This window comes from Lytechinus pictus, chromosome 3, assembly GCF_037042905.1.
Source record: "Lytechinus pictus isolate F3 Inbred chromosome 3, Lp3.0, whole genome shotgun sequence".
Classification (NCBI taxonomy): domain Eukaryota; kingdom Metazoa; phylum Echinodermata; class Echinoidea; order Temnopleuroida; family Toxopneustidae; genus Lytechinus; species Lytechinus pictus.
In genome coordinates, this window is record NC_087247.1 from 56,180,452 (window position 1) to 56,194,879 (window position 14,428).

A 14,428-nucleotide genomic window follows, 5' to 3' on the forward strand; every position below is an offset into this window, starting at 1 on the left:
TACCATAAGCAATGTAGAGTGCTCTAAAACAAAATACATTATAACTTTGTTAACCAAGTTATTTTTCTGTAATAGAGCAAAGTTTCAGTAACGTATCTTATTTTACCTTATAATGGTAACATACACAATTGAAAACTTTGTGTCTGAAGATATTCATTATTATAGAGATTCAGTATACACTATTTGTATTTATATAGTCTTTAAATGGACTTCAATCACTACACCGAAATACAGATCACTGCATTATTGTCTTCGTTCTTTTTAGGGCGTCATACAAAAAGTAACGTATCTTATCCCGATTTGGAGACACCTTCGCTAAGACCGCAGGAAAAAATATACAAAAGTTTTTTCGCCAAGCAATATGCTTTTTTATTTAGGCACCGAAGGCACTATAAATTAGTGGACAAAACATGAAGTTCGGATATTACGGTAAAGAGCGGGAGTATGAAATATAATCACACAGGTCGCTGGAGACATGGGTATAATGAGCATATATATATTTTGTGGTGTCGTATATAATTTTTTCATGAGGTGGGGTGACCTCAGTTGATTTTAATTTTACTCAACATATTCTGTAGTATAAATAAAAGTCAAAAAATTGGTTTCCTGATGAATTAAATTATGGTTTATAGCCTAGACAAGGTTGGAGACACGAAAATATCCTTTGGTGCCCCTTTTCGGAGAATGGCCCATTTACTGGTAATTTACAAACTAGCTTGTCGGCCACAGTCGTAAAATAACGATTAAACTCATTTGCAATTTTAGCCTTATCATGACTTAATTCACCTTGCACATTAATAACCGTTTTTTCATCAGATTTCCCTTTACTTTTTAGACCTAAACCTTTCAAATTCTTCCACAATTTTCTAGAGTCATGTTTGTTTTCTTCGATTCGTTGTTGAAAATATTCGTTTTTGGCACTTCTTACCTTCCTTTGAACTAAATTCCTTAAAACTTTATATTTTCTTTCAATGTCTAAATTGCCAATGTTCCTTTTTTAATATTTTTGTAAGCTACATTTCTCTCTTTAATTAAAACAATAATTTCATGGTTCATCCATTTTTCAGTTGATTGCTTAATTCTTACCTCTTTCAGAGGTGCGCTCATATCTATAATTGATAAGAATATAGATTTAGAATTTGCCCAAGCCATATTTACATCGTTACATTCAGTTACCTTGGACCAGTCTGATCGGGATAACTTTAAAGTGAAATTATCTACATTAAAACCTTTTAATCTCCTGATGGATACAGTTCTGTGGTGCCCAAATATGGGCCTAACAATCTTTCTTGAACAATAAATTAATAAATGATCACTTATACCTAGGTCAATAACACCACTTTGACTAATATGCTCTACTTTACTACATAATATGTGATCTATCAGGGAGGAAGATGTCTGAGTTGTACGTGTGGGCAGCTTTACAAGTTGGCTTAAACCACTTAGATTAAGTATATTCTCATATTTCTGGGATAAAGGAGACTTTCGAAAGGCAAATATTCATGTCCCCTAAGACTATAATCTCATCATCTTTTCTAAATTTTTTAAGTGTCAGAGAGTGATTCAATGAAATTATTATCTTTAGGGGGTCTGTAAAGAGCACCCAGTGTAATGGGCTTTAATTTGTCAGAGGCAATAGAATATCGATCCACAATGATTCAATATTTCTTGAAGTCAAGTCTTCTCTTATATTAAATGCAATGTCGTTTCTTATGTAGAGACAAACACCACCACCTAGCCCACATTCACAATCGTTACGTAATATACAGTATCCATCTATACATACTTCTTCATCATTTACAGATGAGTTTAACCATGTTTCAGTGATGGCAATAATAGCTATTTTACGTTTAGAAAAAAGAAGCTGAAGTTCAGATATTTTATTCAATATTGATCTCATGTTTAAATGAATGAAATGCAACCCTTTTGTCTCAAACTTTTCTTCAAAGGACTTATACACTGTTGTTTTATCGGAAGGTGGGGTATTATTTACATGTTCAGTGGGAGGCAAAAGTGGTTCGTTATGACCAACATTTGTTTGAATGGGGTGCAAGAATAAGGAATCACAAAAAGGCGGTAAAGAGCATGTTAAACAAGTCCAACATTCATTAGGGTTGTAATATAATCTTGTGTACTCCTGTTCACTTATGCCTTCACATCTGGAATGGTGCCACTTATTACAAGTAGAACACCGGAGGCCAGTTTGGTTTTTCTTCACAGGCTTTTGACATTTTCTACATGGAAATTTATAATTTGGACCAGGATTTGTTTCCACATCCCCAGATAATAACAAAAGATAAGAAAAATGGTTACTAGGTGGACATAATTCGGCTTGAAAGGTTGCTACAGAGTTATGATAGTACAAAATAGGCGAACGGAAATATTTTAAACGCTTTATCGCTGGAAGACTAACATACTGAGAAATTGTGTTGACATTATGAGAACATATTATAGAAATTAAAAGATAAAGTACTAATACATTCATCTCAGTGTAGTCCCACACCAACAAACAGTGTTTAACAAAAGAAACAAAATACAAAGACAATTAAACGTGGATAAAAAGAAACTCGAATAAAGACGTAAACTTAACTACGATGCTACAAACTACAATACTGCATAAAAGTTCATAATATTCAGTCATAGAGTCCCTCAGTGTCGTCTACTTCAGCCTCGATCCTATGGGGCTCACATGAGTATTACAGACCCCCATTCACTCACGTGTTAAATCATAGCTCATCAAAAAATCATCAAAAATCAATCCTTCGATAGATTTTGCTTTAATTCACTGACATTAGTCACAATTAACAGTACATTAAGACTTGATATGTCAATCGGGTACTTGTCCAGCTCAATCAAAAGTTAAATGGCCTGAAATAAGACTAACCATAATTTCGGCCAACTGGGCGTTGTGGCGTGCGCCTGTAATCCAAGCTGTGGGGAAGTTACAAATTGATGCAGAGGTTCGAGCCCTGGTCACGTCTTTCGGATGGTGACGTTAAAGGTCGGTCCCAGACGTAAATAATCATATCTGATTGATACACGTCTGACAAAACTCAAATACACACACACACACACACAGTTCATTGCCAGAAAAACCCGAACTGCATTGTGGGTAATGATAATACAAAAATGCAGTCTAGCCTCCCCAAAGGCTTTAATTATGAAAGAGTATGAACATGACATTGTTTTTATCATTTATATTTTGATATTCCAACATTTTGTCTATTTTTAATGAATTATTTTAATCAATAAAGTCATGTGATCTTTACTTACGCCTGTCCGGCATGCTTTGCGTGCGGTTGAATTACTCTCATGTGCCCTATGGCACCCCTGGCAGCCAGACTTCTCCCCTCCAGCTTTCATCTGTCCTGCTCCTCTTAGATTCTCCTCCACGAGACTGGATATGGATCAGCTCCATGACAACAATGAGACAGCAGCAGATATAAAGAAAATTCCAATATTAAAAAATGTCATGGATATAATGGGACAATACGAAGACTGTTCTGAAGTGAGACTAGTAGTGATTGATGGACAGAGCCCTGACCGGCTGACAGATTGTTGACAGGTGGCAGCAATAAAAGAGAGTTTGAGAAGGTAGCGCTCGAAAGAAATACAGAAGAGGAAAGTGACCTGAATGTGAAAGTGAATCACATTATACTCCCAGAAAGTACTATGGGTGGGACAACAGTAAGCACAGTGCTAGATGAATCACACAAAATATCTCCAGACAAAATCAGGAAAATAATCAAAGTCCATTCACGATCATGTTACAAAAAGATCTCCAAAAGTCTCCAAGAGACCTATATAAAAATATGTAGCACAATTACATGACGACCGAAGTATCAATGAAGTCCAAGGAAGAAAACTAGAAGAGCACACATGTGCTCCCTCTTCATTGACCCATTTTGAAGAGGGATAACCCTTATATAAACTATGCAAACTCTTTTCATATATTTAGAAAATGATTATTTCAAAATTGTTGGTGCCACAAAAATATCGAGATGTGATCTATAATCCTATTTCATTTTTAATGGTACATTTTGCAACATTTATAATTGTTATTATCATCATAATCATGATTATTATTATTGTTTATATAATTATTATCACTATTGTCATTTTGATTATTAATATTAATATTGTTATTATTATCATTATTGTTATTCTTATTATTATTATCATCATTATTGTTATTATCATTACAGCCATCATCATTATATTCAAAACAGTTTTTAACCTAATCTGCATTATCTAAATGTGAAAGATGATACTGAGGTGATTTTTGTTTCATTTCATAGATGCAGTTACAGCTAGAAACCTTGAGCTTGTTCAGAACCGTAAAGATCCCAAGAGTGATCACACATTGTTCGGCGTTCTCAATTACACAAAGACTATGGGAGGAGGTAAACGATATAGAACAATATAAAGCTTAATACATTAACATCTTAAAACAGACATGTCATTAATAATTCATGGTATTTTAAAGTGTATCAAAGAGGAAGTAATCATACAAACAGTGTTGATCAGATTATAATCATTTTATATTTCTAGAATGAAATTTGTATCTGACATTGAAATATAACTCACTTACACAACTTGGTTTGGATAGGATACTCAAAATTTGTAAAAGTAATTTTGAACTGGTTTCTTATAGCTAGTTCTTGTGATTGTTCAATTGGAACAAAGACTAGATATCAAACCATTAATGATTCTGAAGAGACTCCATTGGAGTTTAGTGGAAGTAATTGCTAACTTGTTTGTTTGAGATAGATGATTGTTGATTAGAGGAAGACTATATTAAACCTTTATTGCTTTGCATTTTCAAATGCTTTTAAGTAAGTCAATCTATAACCCTGTTTAATATCAACTTTTTCACTAGATTATTGTAGTGGTTTCCAAGGGGAATGTGTAATCTAATTTCAGTTTGATAATATTCTTTCAGCTCGTTTGATGAGGTCAAATATCTTACAGCCGCCACTGAGTAAGTACAAGTGAATGAGACTGATGTATAAGGGATGTGGCAAAAGAAGTTAATTATTGCTTTCTTGTTTTATTCATTCATTCATCTAGTCATACATTTATTCATTCATTTTTATTCGATCATTCATTTACTCTTTCATGTATATTCATGCATTCACATCCAAAAATAAGCTGTTGCCAGCGTATTATTCTGAGAAATGAATATTCAGGAACTCTTGTATTTTTCAAGATTTATGTAAGGCAAACTGCTCTTCTTATTTTATTCTCGGCTATTTCAATGTTCATCAGACTTTGATTAAGAATCCTGTTTGTCAAATTGAAATGTAGCAGTCCACCTTCCCTGATATACACAATCAGTTTTTATCGGGTGTAAAACTTACAGGTTCTGTGAAATGATTTAATTCCTTATTTGCTTTTGATGAAAAAGTGACATCAAAACAATCCTAAATTTGATGATGTTTGAATTAACATGGGAGTATGGACAATCATGGGAGTGGTTTATGGGAAGTCGTATAAGGACAAAGAAAAATGTGGATAGAGGTAGAAGTGAATTGGAAAGGCAAAACAATCGAATGTCTGTAAAGTATTCTTAATGTGATTATTTAATTTGATTTGTAATTTTATCCAAAAAGCAATGTCACTTGGCCTTTCCTCTTTTAACATTGAATACTATTGATATGAAATAATTTTCTGTCTTTCTTTCTTTTTTTCAAAGATGAAGAAACCATTAAGCTTCGCTTGGATGTTGTAACTGAGTTAACAGAGAGTGAGGAACTCTTTTACAATCTGCAATCAGGTATGGAGTCCTTGCTTTGATGTTAGCATGAAAAGAACAATGAATCGTATATCAGTTTTCATACACATGTGATACTTTTAATGGATATACAACAGAGACTTGACATGTAGTCAGAATAAACCGTAATAATTGATTTAGTAATTTTATCATGCTGTGAATATTGTGGTTAAGCCAAAATTGTAAGAGTAGCAAATATATTTCCACCATTTCACTTGTTGTTTGTTTCCTCTCTCTCTCAATCTCTTAGTTCTGTCTAGATTTATTGATGTGGATCATCTTCTGTCATTGTGTGTTCAAATCCCAAAGGAAGAGTCTGTGAAATCATCTGAGCAAAAGATCACTAATATCATCTACCTGAAGCACACTCTAGAGCTTGTTGAACCACTCCGTCTGGCTCTTCACTCAGCCAAGTCAAAACTCCCTCAAGCATATCACAAGGTGACAGAGAGAGGGAAAGACAGAGACACATTCAGACAGACATACAGAAAGAGAAATTTGGAGAGAGAGAGAGGGGGAAAGAGGAGGAGTGAGGGAAGAGAGTAGTAATCATTTGTTTTTATTGAATTAAATTCTCTTTTTTTTCCTGCTTTGAGATCAAAGAAATAAACCATTTCTGCATTTAATTTTTGGCCTGTGAATACTTTGTATTCCATGGCTAGATCTTTACAATTACATTCTAGTCTTTATCTTTCCCTTTGCTTTTCAATTTTTCACTCATGCATTTGAAAATTATTTTCCTTATCCTTGAAAGTGTTTCAGCATTTTTATTTGTAAATTCCATATTTTATGTAAAAAAATTGATTTCTCTATACTAAAATGATTTCTCCTACCCCTGCAACATATTTTGAGGCTTTGTATTATTGACTATATTCACAATGCCATTGTTCCTGGGTGATTTTTTGAAGATTTGTTGTACCATGTTAAAGAAAGCATTACCGTTAACATTACTTGCTCTACAGACTTTGCAAGATAGTCGATTTCAACAGATCTTAGAAAAGATTGGCACAGTGATTAATGATGAAACCAGATATCAAAAAGGGGCTCTTAACATGAGGACTCAGAAGTGCTTTGCTGTCAAACCAGAAATTAATGGTAAGATTTTTGTCACCCCTCCCGCTGAAAAAAACATTAATCAGGTACCAGCAAACATAATGAAATGATGAATGCTTGCTTATTTTGGAATCCACACATACTGGATAGCTCTTAATTTGACAAACAATAAACAACAAGTGTTAACATAGCAAAGTTCTCAAACTGGTGTAAATAAAAATTCTCAATAAATGAACAAATGATCAAGAATTTTAGATTGCAAAAAATCAATATGAGGAAGGATAACTCAGCAAATGATTAACTATAGAAAAAAAAATCCCTTGAAATATTTCAAGATAATAAAGCTTAGTTGTATGATAATTGTTATTTGCTTGTATGCAACAAACAATTGTAGAATGTGTCAAATTGAATACCTTACAAAATTTATTCTGAATTTGTTCTGTTATGGAGAATGTCAAGTAAATTTATTTTCTTTGTAGGTCTACTTGATGTGGCAAGGAGGACCTACACAGAACTTGTTGACGATATTTCTGGTAATTTTTCCATTATTTCTATTTTTCACAACTATATTATACATGCATGTAAAATTGATATGAAGAATTGTATTGAAAACTTGAATGACGTCTATACCTTACAAGGTGGCTAAAAGATCACAGTGTTTTATGTTCTCTTTTATGCATACTTCTTGTATGCAGTACATTATACTCAATATTTCTTCTAGTAATCTTACCTATTTGTTTCTTTGAAGAACAAGCTCATTTTGATGCACAATTGTATGAATATCTAGAACCCTCAGCTAGACTGCAACCACAAACATATACAATATCATTATTTCTCATATCAAAGGGGGAAAACATTAAGTGCATGGAGGGGAAGTGGGTAAAATGGAATAGCATTTCTTGAAATAGCCTTTTTTTTCAATTAATAGGATGTTTCATATTGTATGACAGATATTTTGCAATGAGCTTAGAATACAATTCGGTTAAGTAGCAATGGATACTGCAATGTATTTAGTTATTTTTTTTGCAAGATCACAGTATCGATCTAGGCCTTGTTTTCACAGAGATGATCAAACAGCTCTCAGATGAACATGGTCTATTGCTTAGGACCAATTACAGTACAGCTAGAGGATTTTTTATCCAGCTCTACAGTAAAGGCAAACACAGCATCCCTATAGAATCTCTACCTTCGGTCTTTATTAAGGTTGTCAAGGCAAAGAATATGCTCAGCTTCACTACAACCGATCTGGTAGGTTTATATTAAAAGGAGCTCTCCCATATTTGATTAATTGATTGGGCATAATCAACAAAACTAGATTCCTGTTCTACTTGTAAACATTAATTTGATTAACATGTGGATAATTGCAAACTCATAGAATAAAATGCTTGAAAAATCAATGATTCTTTAAGAAGTTCATACCTCATCCCTTCTAATAATGTATGTAATGTATATGAATAATTACATAAAAGTGATATCAAAATATACAATGAAGGAATAAAAATTAATTATTCTAATAATTTGACAGTGTTAAGATTTTCCTGTAAGAATTAGGAATAAGACCCAATGGCCCGAATTCACAAAGGTGGTTTTGAAAACCCACGGTTGAGTCCATGGTTTATGCAGATTTCCTGTATAAATTATGCTTATTTTACTGCGTATATTAAAAAATTTCCAATGCTAATGCGCGCTTTTGTCACGGTGCGCCAAATTGACGCCTGTTACCGTGGTTATCCACGCTATTTTTTTCATGAGTCCACTGTTTTTATTCATGAGTCCACTCTGCAAACAGTTGACTCATGAATAAAATAGCATGGTAACAGGCGTCAATTTGGCGCACTGTGACAAAAGCGCGCATCAGCATTGGACATTTTTTATACACGCGCCCGATACGCGGTAAAATAAGCGTAATTTATACAGGAAATCTGCATGAACCATGGATTCAACCGTGGGTTTTCAAAACCACCTTTGTGAATTCGGGCCAATATGATGTCTCAAATTAAAATGTGCATGGGGAGTATTTTGAACTAGTGGCCCAATGAGTTTGCTGTGTTGATCCAGGTGGGTGTTTCACAGACTGTCCTTAATTTACGAGCGACTTGTGATCCTTCCTTAGGAACCAAATCAATACCTATATGACTATCTTGTATTTATCATTTACTACAAGAATGGGTCACCAGTCATTTTTAAAGTCGTTCGTAACTTACTAAAATCTTTATGAAATATCTACCTGGCGTGATCCCTTGTAGTGATCAATTCCTCTATTGGCAGACATACCAAAGATGGTATAACATTTCAGCACTATAATACAAGAACCTGTGATTATTTTTCTTTAGTACTGTTATTTATTTCCTTGTTTTGTTGCAATTATTATTCCATGTTTGTTTTTTAAGGAGTATGATTGATATGAAATCATAGTCCTGTTGGTGTAATAGACACAAGTCATGAAAGTTGAATATTTGTTTTCAGTTCATTTGAAACCAATTATTTTAAAAGGCTATTTCAAATTCAAGTTTAATATTCATGCATAGATTTTTGTGTATTCATGTATTTCAAGTATTAGGCATTTTATGATTTCATTTGTGGCCAAATTATTGTCGGCCATTTAAAATCATGGTGTGTCCAGTCTATAAAAATATAATCATTGTTGCATTCTATTACTTTTATCAAATTATCTTCTCTTTTATTCTTGTCTCCTAGATCAAAATGAATGGTAAGTTGAATTAGAGTATTTTCTTTCCTAGCTATCAATTATTCTTTTGAGTTCTTGTAAAAAATAGTGGTGATAATGCACAGGTTTTCATCATGCAATATCAGCAAATCACATTTTGTTTTACACAATTTCATTATCTTGATAATATCTAAATTATAGTTTTGATTTGGTTGAAAGTTTGAAATTAATTCCATTACTTCTCATACAGACAGAGTAAGAGAGTCACTGAACGAGATATACCTCATGACTAATGTGTAAGTACAATGATTTTTTTTTCAGTATTAATTGTTTTCCTTTTTTTACTGTACCAAATGATATTGGTAAGCTTTGTACCATTAATAATATTTTATATATCTTGTGACAATATTCTGCATGCGTTATATTTGTAGGACTTTCTTTTAGATTTGTAGAAAAGAATGAAACTGGATTTACAAGATCAGATCAAATTACCTAACTGAGTCATTTTAAAACCAATCTTATGAATACCTCTGTTTACATCACCAAATCTGCTATTATGTCTGAACGCTTTAAAAACACCGAAATATTTTCAATCACTATGTATGATAGATATGGCAGCATAGAAAAACTATTGGTAACATCATAAATATCATTCTTAATTTATACTTTAGTAGTTTCTTTTCATCACCTCTATAGTGTTGTCAGCCAGTTACTGAATGACATTCGAGAGCATGTAGGCTGCCTATACAAGCTAGCTGAATGTGTTTCTGTCATTGACATGCTTGTTTCATTTGCCCATACATGTACTCTCTCAGACTATGGTAAGTATGTGGGTAGTCACAATTAGCAAAAATCTTCAGAAATGATGGAGAAGTATTGTTATCATATCACAGTCAAATCATTAGTAAAGTTGATAAATCACAGATTGGTTTCACACATGAAACATATAATAGAAATGGGACCAGGCCATTTATTCATATCAACCAATACTTGGTGTATATATTTGTTGGATTGTCCTAGAAATGATTTAGTGATCAACACCACAAATAAACATTAACTCAACGCTCTAAATTCGCATGACCACAATAATCAACAGTGCATTTCTTCTCAACCTGCAAACAAGTACAACGTGTTTTGGACATAAAACTGAATTTAGAACTTAGAGATGAAATTTATTAGTAGTTAAACAGATAATTTAGAAACACTCTCTTAATTTGGGACATCAGAAGAGCATTTTGTAAAAAGGACTTCTCAGACGTTTTATCCAACAATTACTATGGTAACAGTGTCTCTCAGCCAATCATAATCTAGGAAAGTTGTCAGACCTGACAATTTAATGGACGAAAATGTTGATGAAACGATCCCCAGGTTTGATGTCTTCAGTAGATGTGAAAGTATTTCTCATATTTGAGCTTTTTTTAATCTCAGAATTGCTTTATTCTAATGTCAAAATCATTCATGGAATTTTCTTATGTTCACAATAATACAATTACAATCACCTGAACACTTTCTACAATATATTTTTTATAGCAAAGATCAAAGAAATGGCCATAAGATCAAGAGTATTAAATGTACCATCACTCAGAGACCAAGACAATGCAATAATGTCTACCATTGTGCAATTTTTAACTGTATTGCCGTTTCAATGTTGCTTTGAGAGATCAAAAGATTTTTAAGAGGTGGATGTAAATAAAGATAACAATTTCATCAGCTATCTAATGCAGATATGAAAGTATTTAAAGATTTTCTTTATATTTTCGTGTTGGCTCGGAATCAGTAATCTTCCTCTTTCAATAATCAATTAATTTTTCATGATTACTAGAATGCACATAATTATCACTGCAATTTATTATAAAAATAGGTTCTGTTATCAATCATAAATCTTGGCATTGCTAGTCTCCTATGAGGTTCACTCCATACAATTACTGATAGTATTTTGGTATATCTCATCTTACAGTGAGACCAGACTTCACTGATACTTTAGCTATCAAGCAGGCAAAGCACCCAATCCTAGACAAGATCTCCTATGATCCACCTATTCCAAACAACATTGTAAGATTATTATTATTACTATATATTTTAGAAGTTGTAAAGATAGAAAACAGATTACAAATGAGAGTGACAAAGAAGTGAGTAGAGAGTAAATGTAAATTTCCCTGGTCCTAGGGTTTTGAATCCCCAGTATCATCCCTTCATGTATATCCTTCATGACAATCATTTATAAACAAACTTATTTTTTCTCACACATTCTCTTTGTATAAATGCTAAATTGTATATGTATGGAAAGAGTGAGAAAAAGAAAAGAGAAAAAGGAAAGAATGGAGGGAGTAAGAAGGGGTGAAGAATGGCATTACATGGGTGGACCAATAAATCAGTCTACTTCAGTCAGAGATATGCTCCCCTGAGACAAACGATTAAGCGAAGAACCTGACTCTGTGGGTTGTCATCAAACTTTGGTATTTCCTAGCATATATTTTGCAAAGGTGGTTACTTGATTATGTTAATAAATAATTAATTTAAATTCTTGCTCCCTTTTACGACGATTAAACCCAGAAATGTGCGTGAAATTGAAGAGTGTGAGATAGCTCACCCTTTTCCCCGTAGACACTGTAGGTAAGCGTCAGGCAATCCTCCATCAATAAGAGGTTTATGGCCAACATCCATCTGTGTAGGAGGAGGACTGAAATAAAAATAAGAAAATGTTAAATAACTCTGAAGAATTAGCGGAGATATTAGTCTAGTACATGGGTTGCTTGAAGAAATCATACATGTATCTGTAATACAACACTTTCTTCTTTCATTGTAACTTGGCAGTATGCATCAGAGGAGAGTAACTTTCTTATCATAACTGGTCCAAATATGGTAAATATCTAATTTTTGCTCCTCTACTTATAATGAAAATATGAAAAAAATGAAAATTTCTATACCTAAGATAACATCACATAGCATCCTTTAACTCTATATAGCTGGGGTATTTTTTATTCAAGGACTTCAGCTTATCTCACGTAAAGAATATTCTACTTCTCACCTAAATATAGCTCTTATATTCCCTCTTTCTCTCTTTCATCTCTTGTATTCTCATTTCTCATCAGCTTCTCTTCAGTCATTTTCAAATTACATGGCAAATCCTTAATCCTCTATGAATATGTGTACCACTTATCTGTAAGCTGAAGTTTGCACTGCAGTTCTTGGTTTTGAAAATACCTCAAAATTTAAATCTTGAAAAATTTACATTTTGAGATTGTATACAAGTCAAAGAGCTTCATCAAGTAATGCATGGCCACAATTAAATTTATTATGAATGTTAACTTATTGTTTTTCATATTTTCATTGAATTTTAATTTTAATTTCAGAGTGGCAAGTCAACCTACCTGAAACAGATAGCATTACTACAAATCATGGCTCAGATAGGTTGTTATGTACCAGCAGAGTATGCATCTTTTAGGATCTGTGATCAGGTCTTCTCAAGGATTGGATGTGATGATGACATTGAAACAAATGCATCATCATTCACGTTAGAGGTAATAACAAATAAGCCATTAGTATGTAAAAAAAAAACACTAATATCTTCCTGTATTACATGTCAATGTAAGTTAAGGTTGAGATGAAATTTCAGTGTAATTTGAGTAATCCCTTCTCTAATATTTAAAGAATGGGGCACTATATTAAAAAGATACTTGAGTACCCATTTCCTTCTAAAATTGCCACAGTAGCTCCTATAAGCATTTAACTCTTTGTGCGCTGGACCATGAACCCATCTGTACTGAATTATTTTCAGGGAGGGAAACAATGCATTGTTTGTTGAGTGTGAAATGCGAAGTTCGCACGGCACCAAGTGTGCATTGGTGCGAAGTACGCGTGGAAAGGGTTAAGGAGGAAGAAGATTATCACAACTGTTCAATTTGATGTGCATAGAAAGACTACAACGCCAAAGATTGCTAAGTACAGACATACTGAAAGTTTTGATGTATACTAATTGGTTCAAGGGAAAATCGAACAAGAAAACAGGAGCTAAAATTGACACATGGTGCCAAGAGCATTCAGAGCTCTGATTGACTGTTAGAAGGTCATATGAAAAAGATCATATATATGATAATTATATTCATTTGTTATGTCCTGAGTGTTTTAGTACCTTCACATAAAATATGCTTCCATGTCCATATGAACATTTACTTTTACAAAATGAGTATGATATTGGTTTGACTCTCCTTGTCACTTAGATGAGAGAAGTGAATTATATTGTGCAGAACTGTTCTCATGAATCACTGGTCATCATTGATGAACTAGGAAGAGGTGGGTACAATAACAATAGCAATGTTAACCATTTGACTACTAAATTCTCATTCACATTGTCTTTGTAGTTTGTACAGTGATCACCTGGTTTCACTAATAGGCAGTGTGTTAATCACCTCTTTGCTTTTGAATTTTATTTGAGCTGTTTTGTGCTTCAAGCATCAATAGTTCATATATGAAATATTTATCATGTATACTAATTGCTTGAGTAGACAAACTCTAATTTCAGGCTTTCCAGGAGATGTACACAGAATTTTTTTTTAAACAGTTAACAACAGTACAAATACAATCATCTTTACATCTTTGTAGTATAATACATTTTGTAAAATAGGCATATAAGATCAGATGTACTGAATTGGCAACCAAACAGATACAATAATGTCTACCCTTGTTTGATTTTTAACTGTATTGCTTGTTTTAATGCTAATTTGAGAGATTAAATGGTTTTATACAGTTTGATCATAATTCAAGAATAAAAATTGCATTAGCTATCTTATGCAGATATGAAACTGTTTTAAGATTTTTCATATTTTTCATGTTTGCCTTGTGTCACTAATCTTCCCATTGACTATTCAATTGATTTCTAATGATTTGCTATAAATACAAATATCAAAATCCATTCTGTGATCAATCATTGGCCC

At 33.0% G+C, this 14,428-nt stretch overlaps 1 protein-coding gene across 1 annotated transcript in view; it reads left to right on the forward strand.

The window, feature by feature from the left end:
* Positions 1-475: 475 nt before the first annotated feature.
* The window catches only part of LOC129255477 (mutS protein homolog 4-like), a 36,778-nt gene continuing 22,825 nt past the window's right edge, over positions 476-14,428 (forward strand). Inside the window, exons 1-15 of the mRNA XM_064096027.1 lie at positions 476-479; positions 4,299-4,403; positions 4,943-4,981; positions 5,696-5,776; positions 6,024-6,214; positions 6,736-6,868; positions 7,306-7,359; positions 7,890-8,074; positions 9,524-9,536; positions 9,745-9,790; positions 10,191-10,315; positions 11,452-11,546; positions 12,309-12,356; positions 12,848-13,015; positions 13,715-13,787. Coding sequence (XP_063952097.1) covers positions 476-479; positions 4,299-4,403; positions 4,943-4,981; positions 5,696-5,776; positions 6,024-6,214; positions 6,736-6,868; positions 7,306-7,359; positions 7,890-8,074; positions 9,524-9,536; positions 9,745-9,790; positions 10,191-10,315; positions 11,452-11,546; positions 12,309-12,356; positions 12,848-13,015; positions 13,715-13,787 — 1,360 coding nt within the window. The remainder of the gene's footprint in view (positions 480-4,298; positions 4,404-4,942; positions 4,982-5,695; positions 5,777-6,023; positions 6,215-6,735; positions 6,869-7,305; positions 7,360-7,889; positions 8,075-9,523; positions 9,537-9,744; positions 9,791-10,190; positions 10,316-11,451; positions 11,547-12,308; positions 12,357-12,847; positions 13,016-13,714; positions 13,788-14,428) is intronic.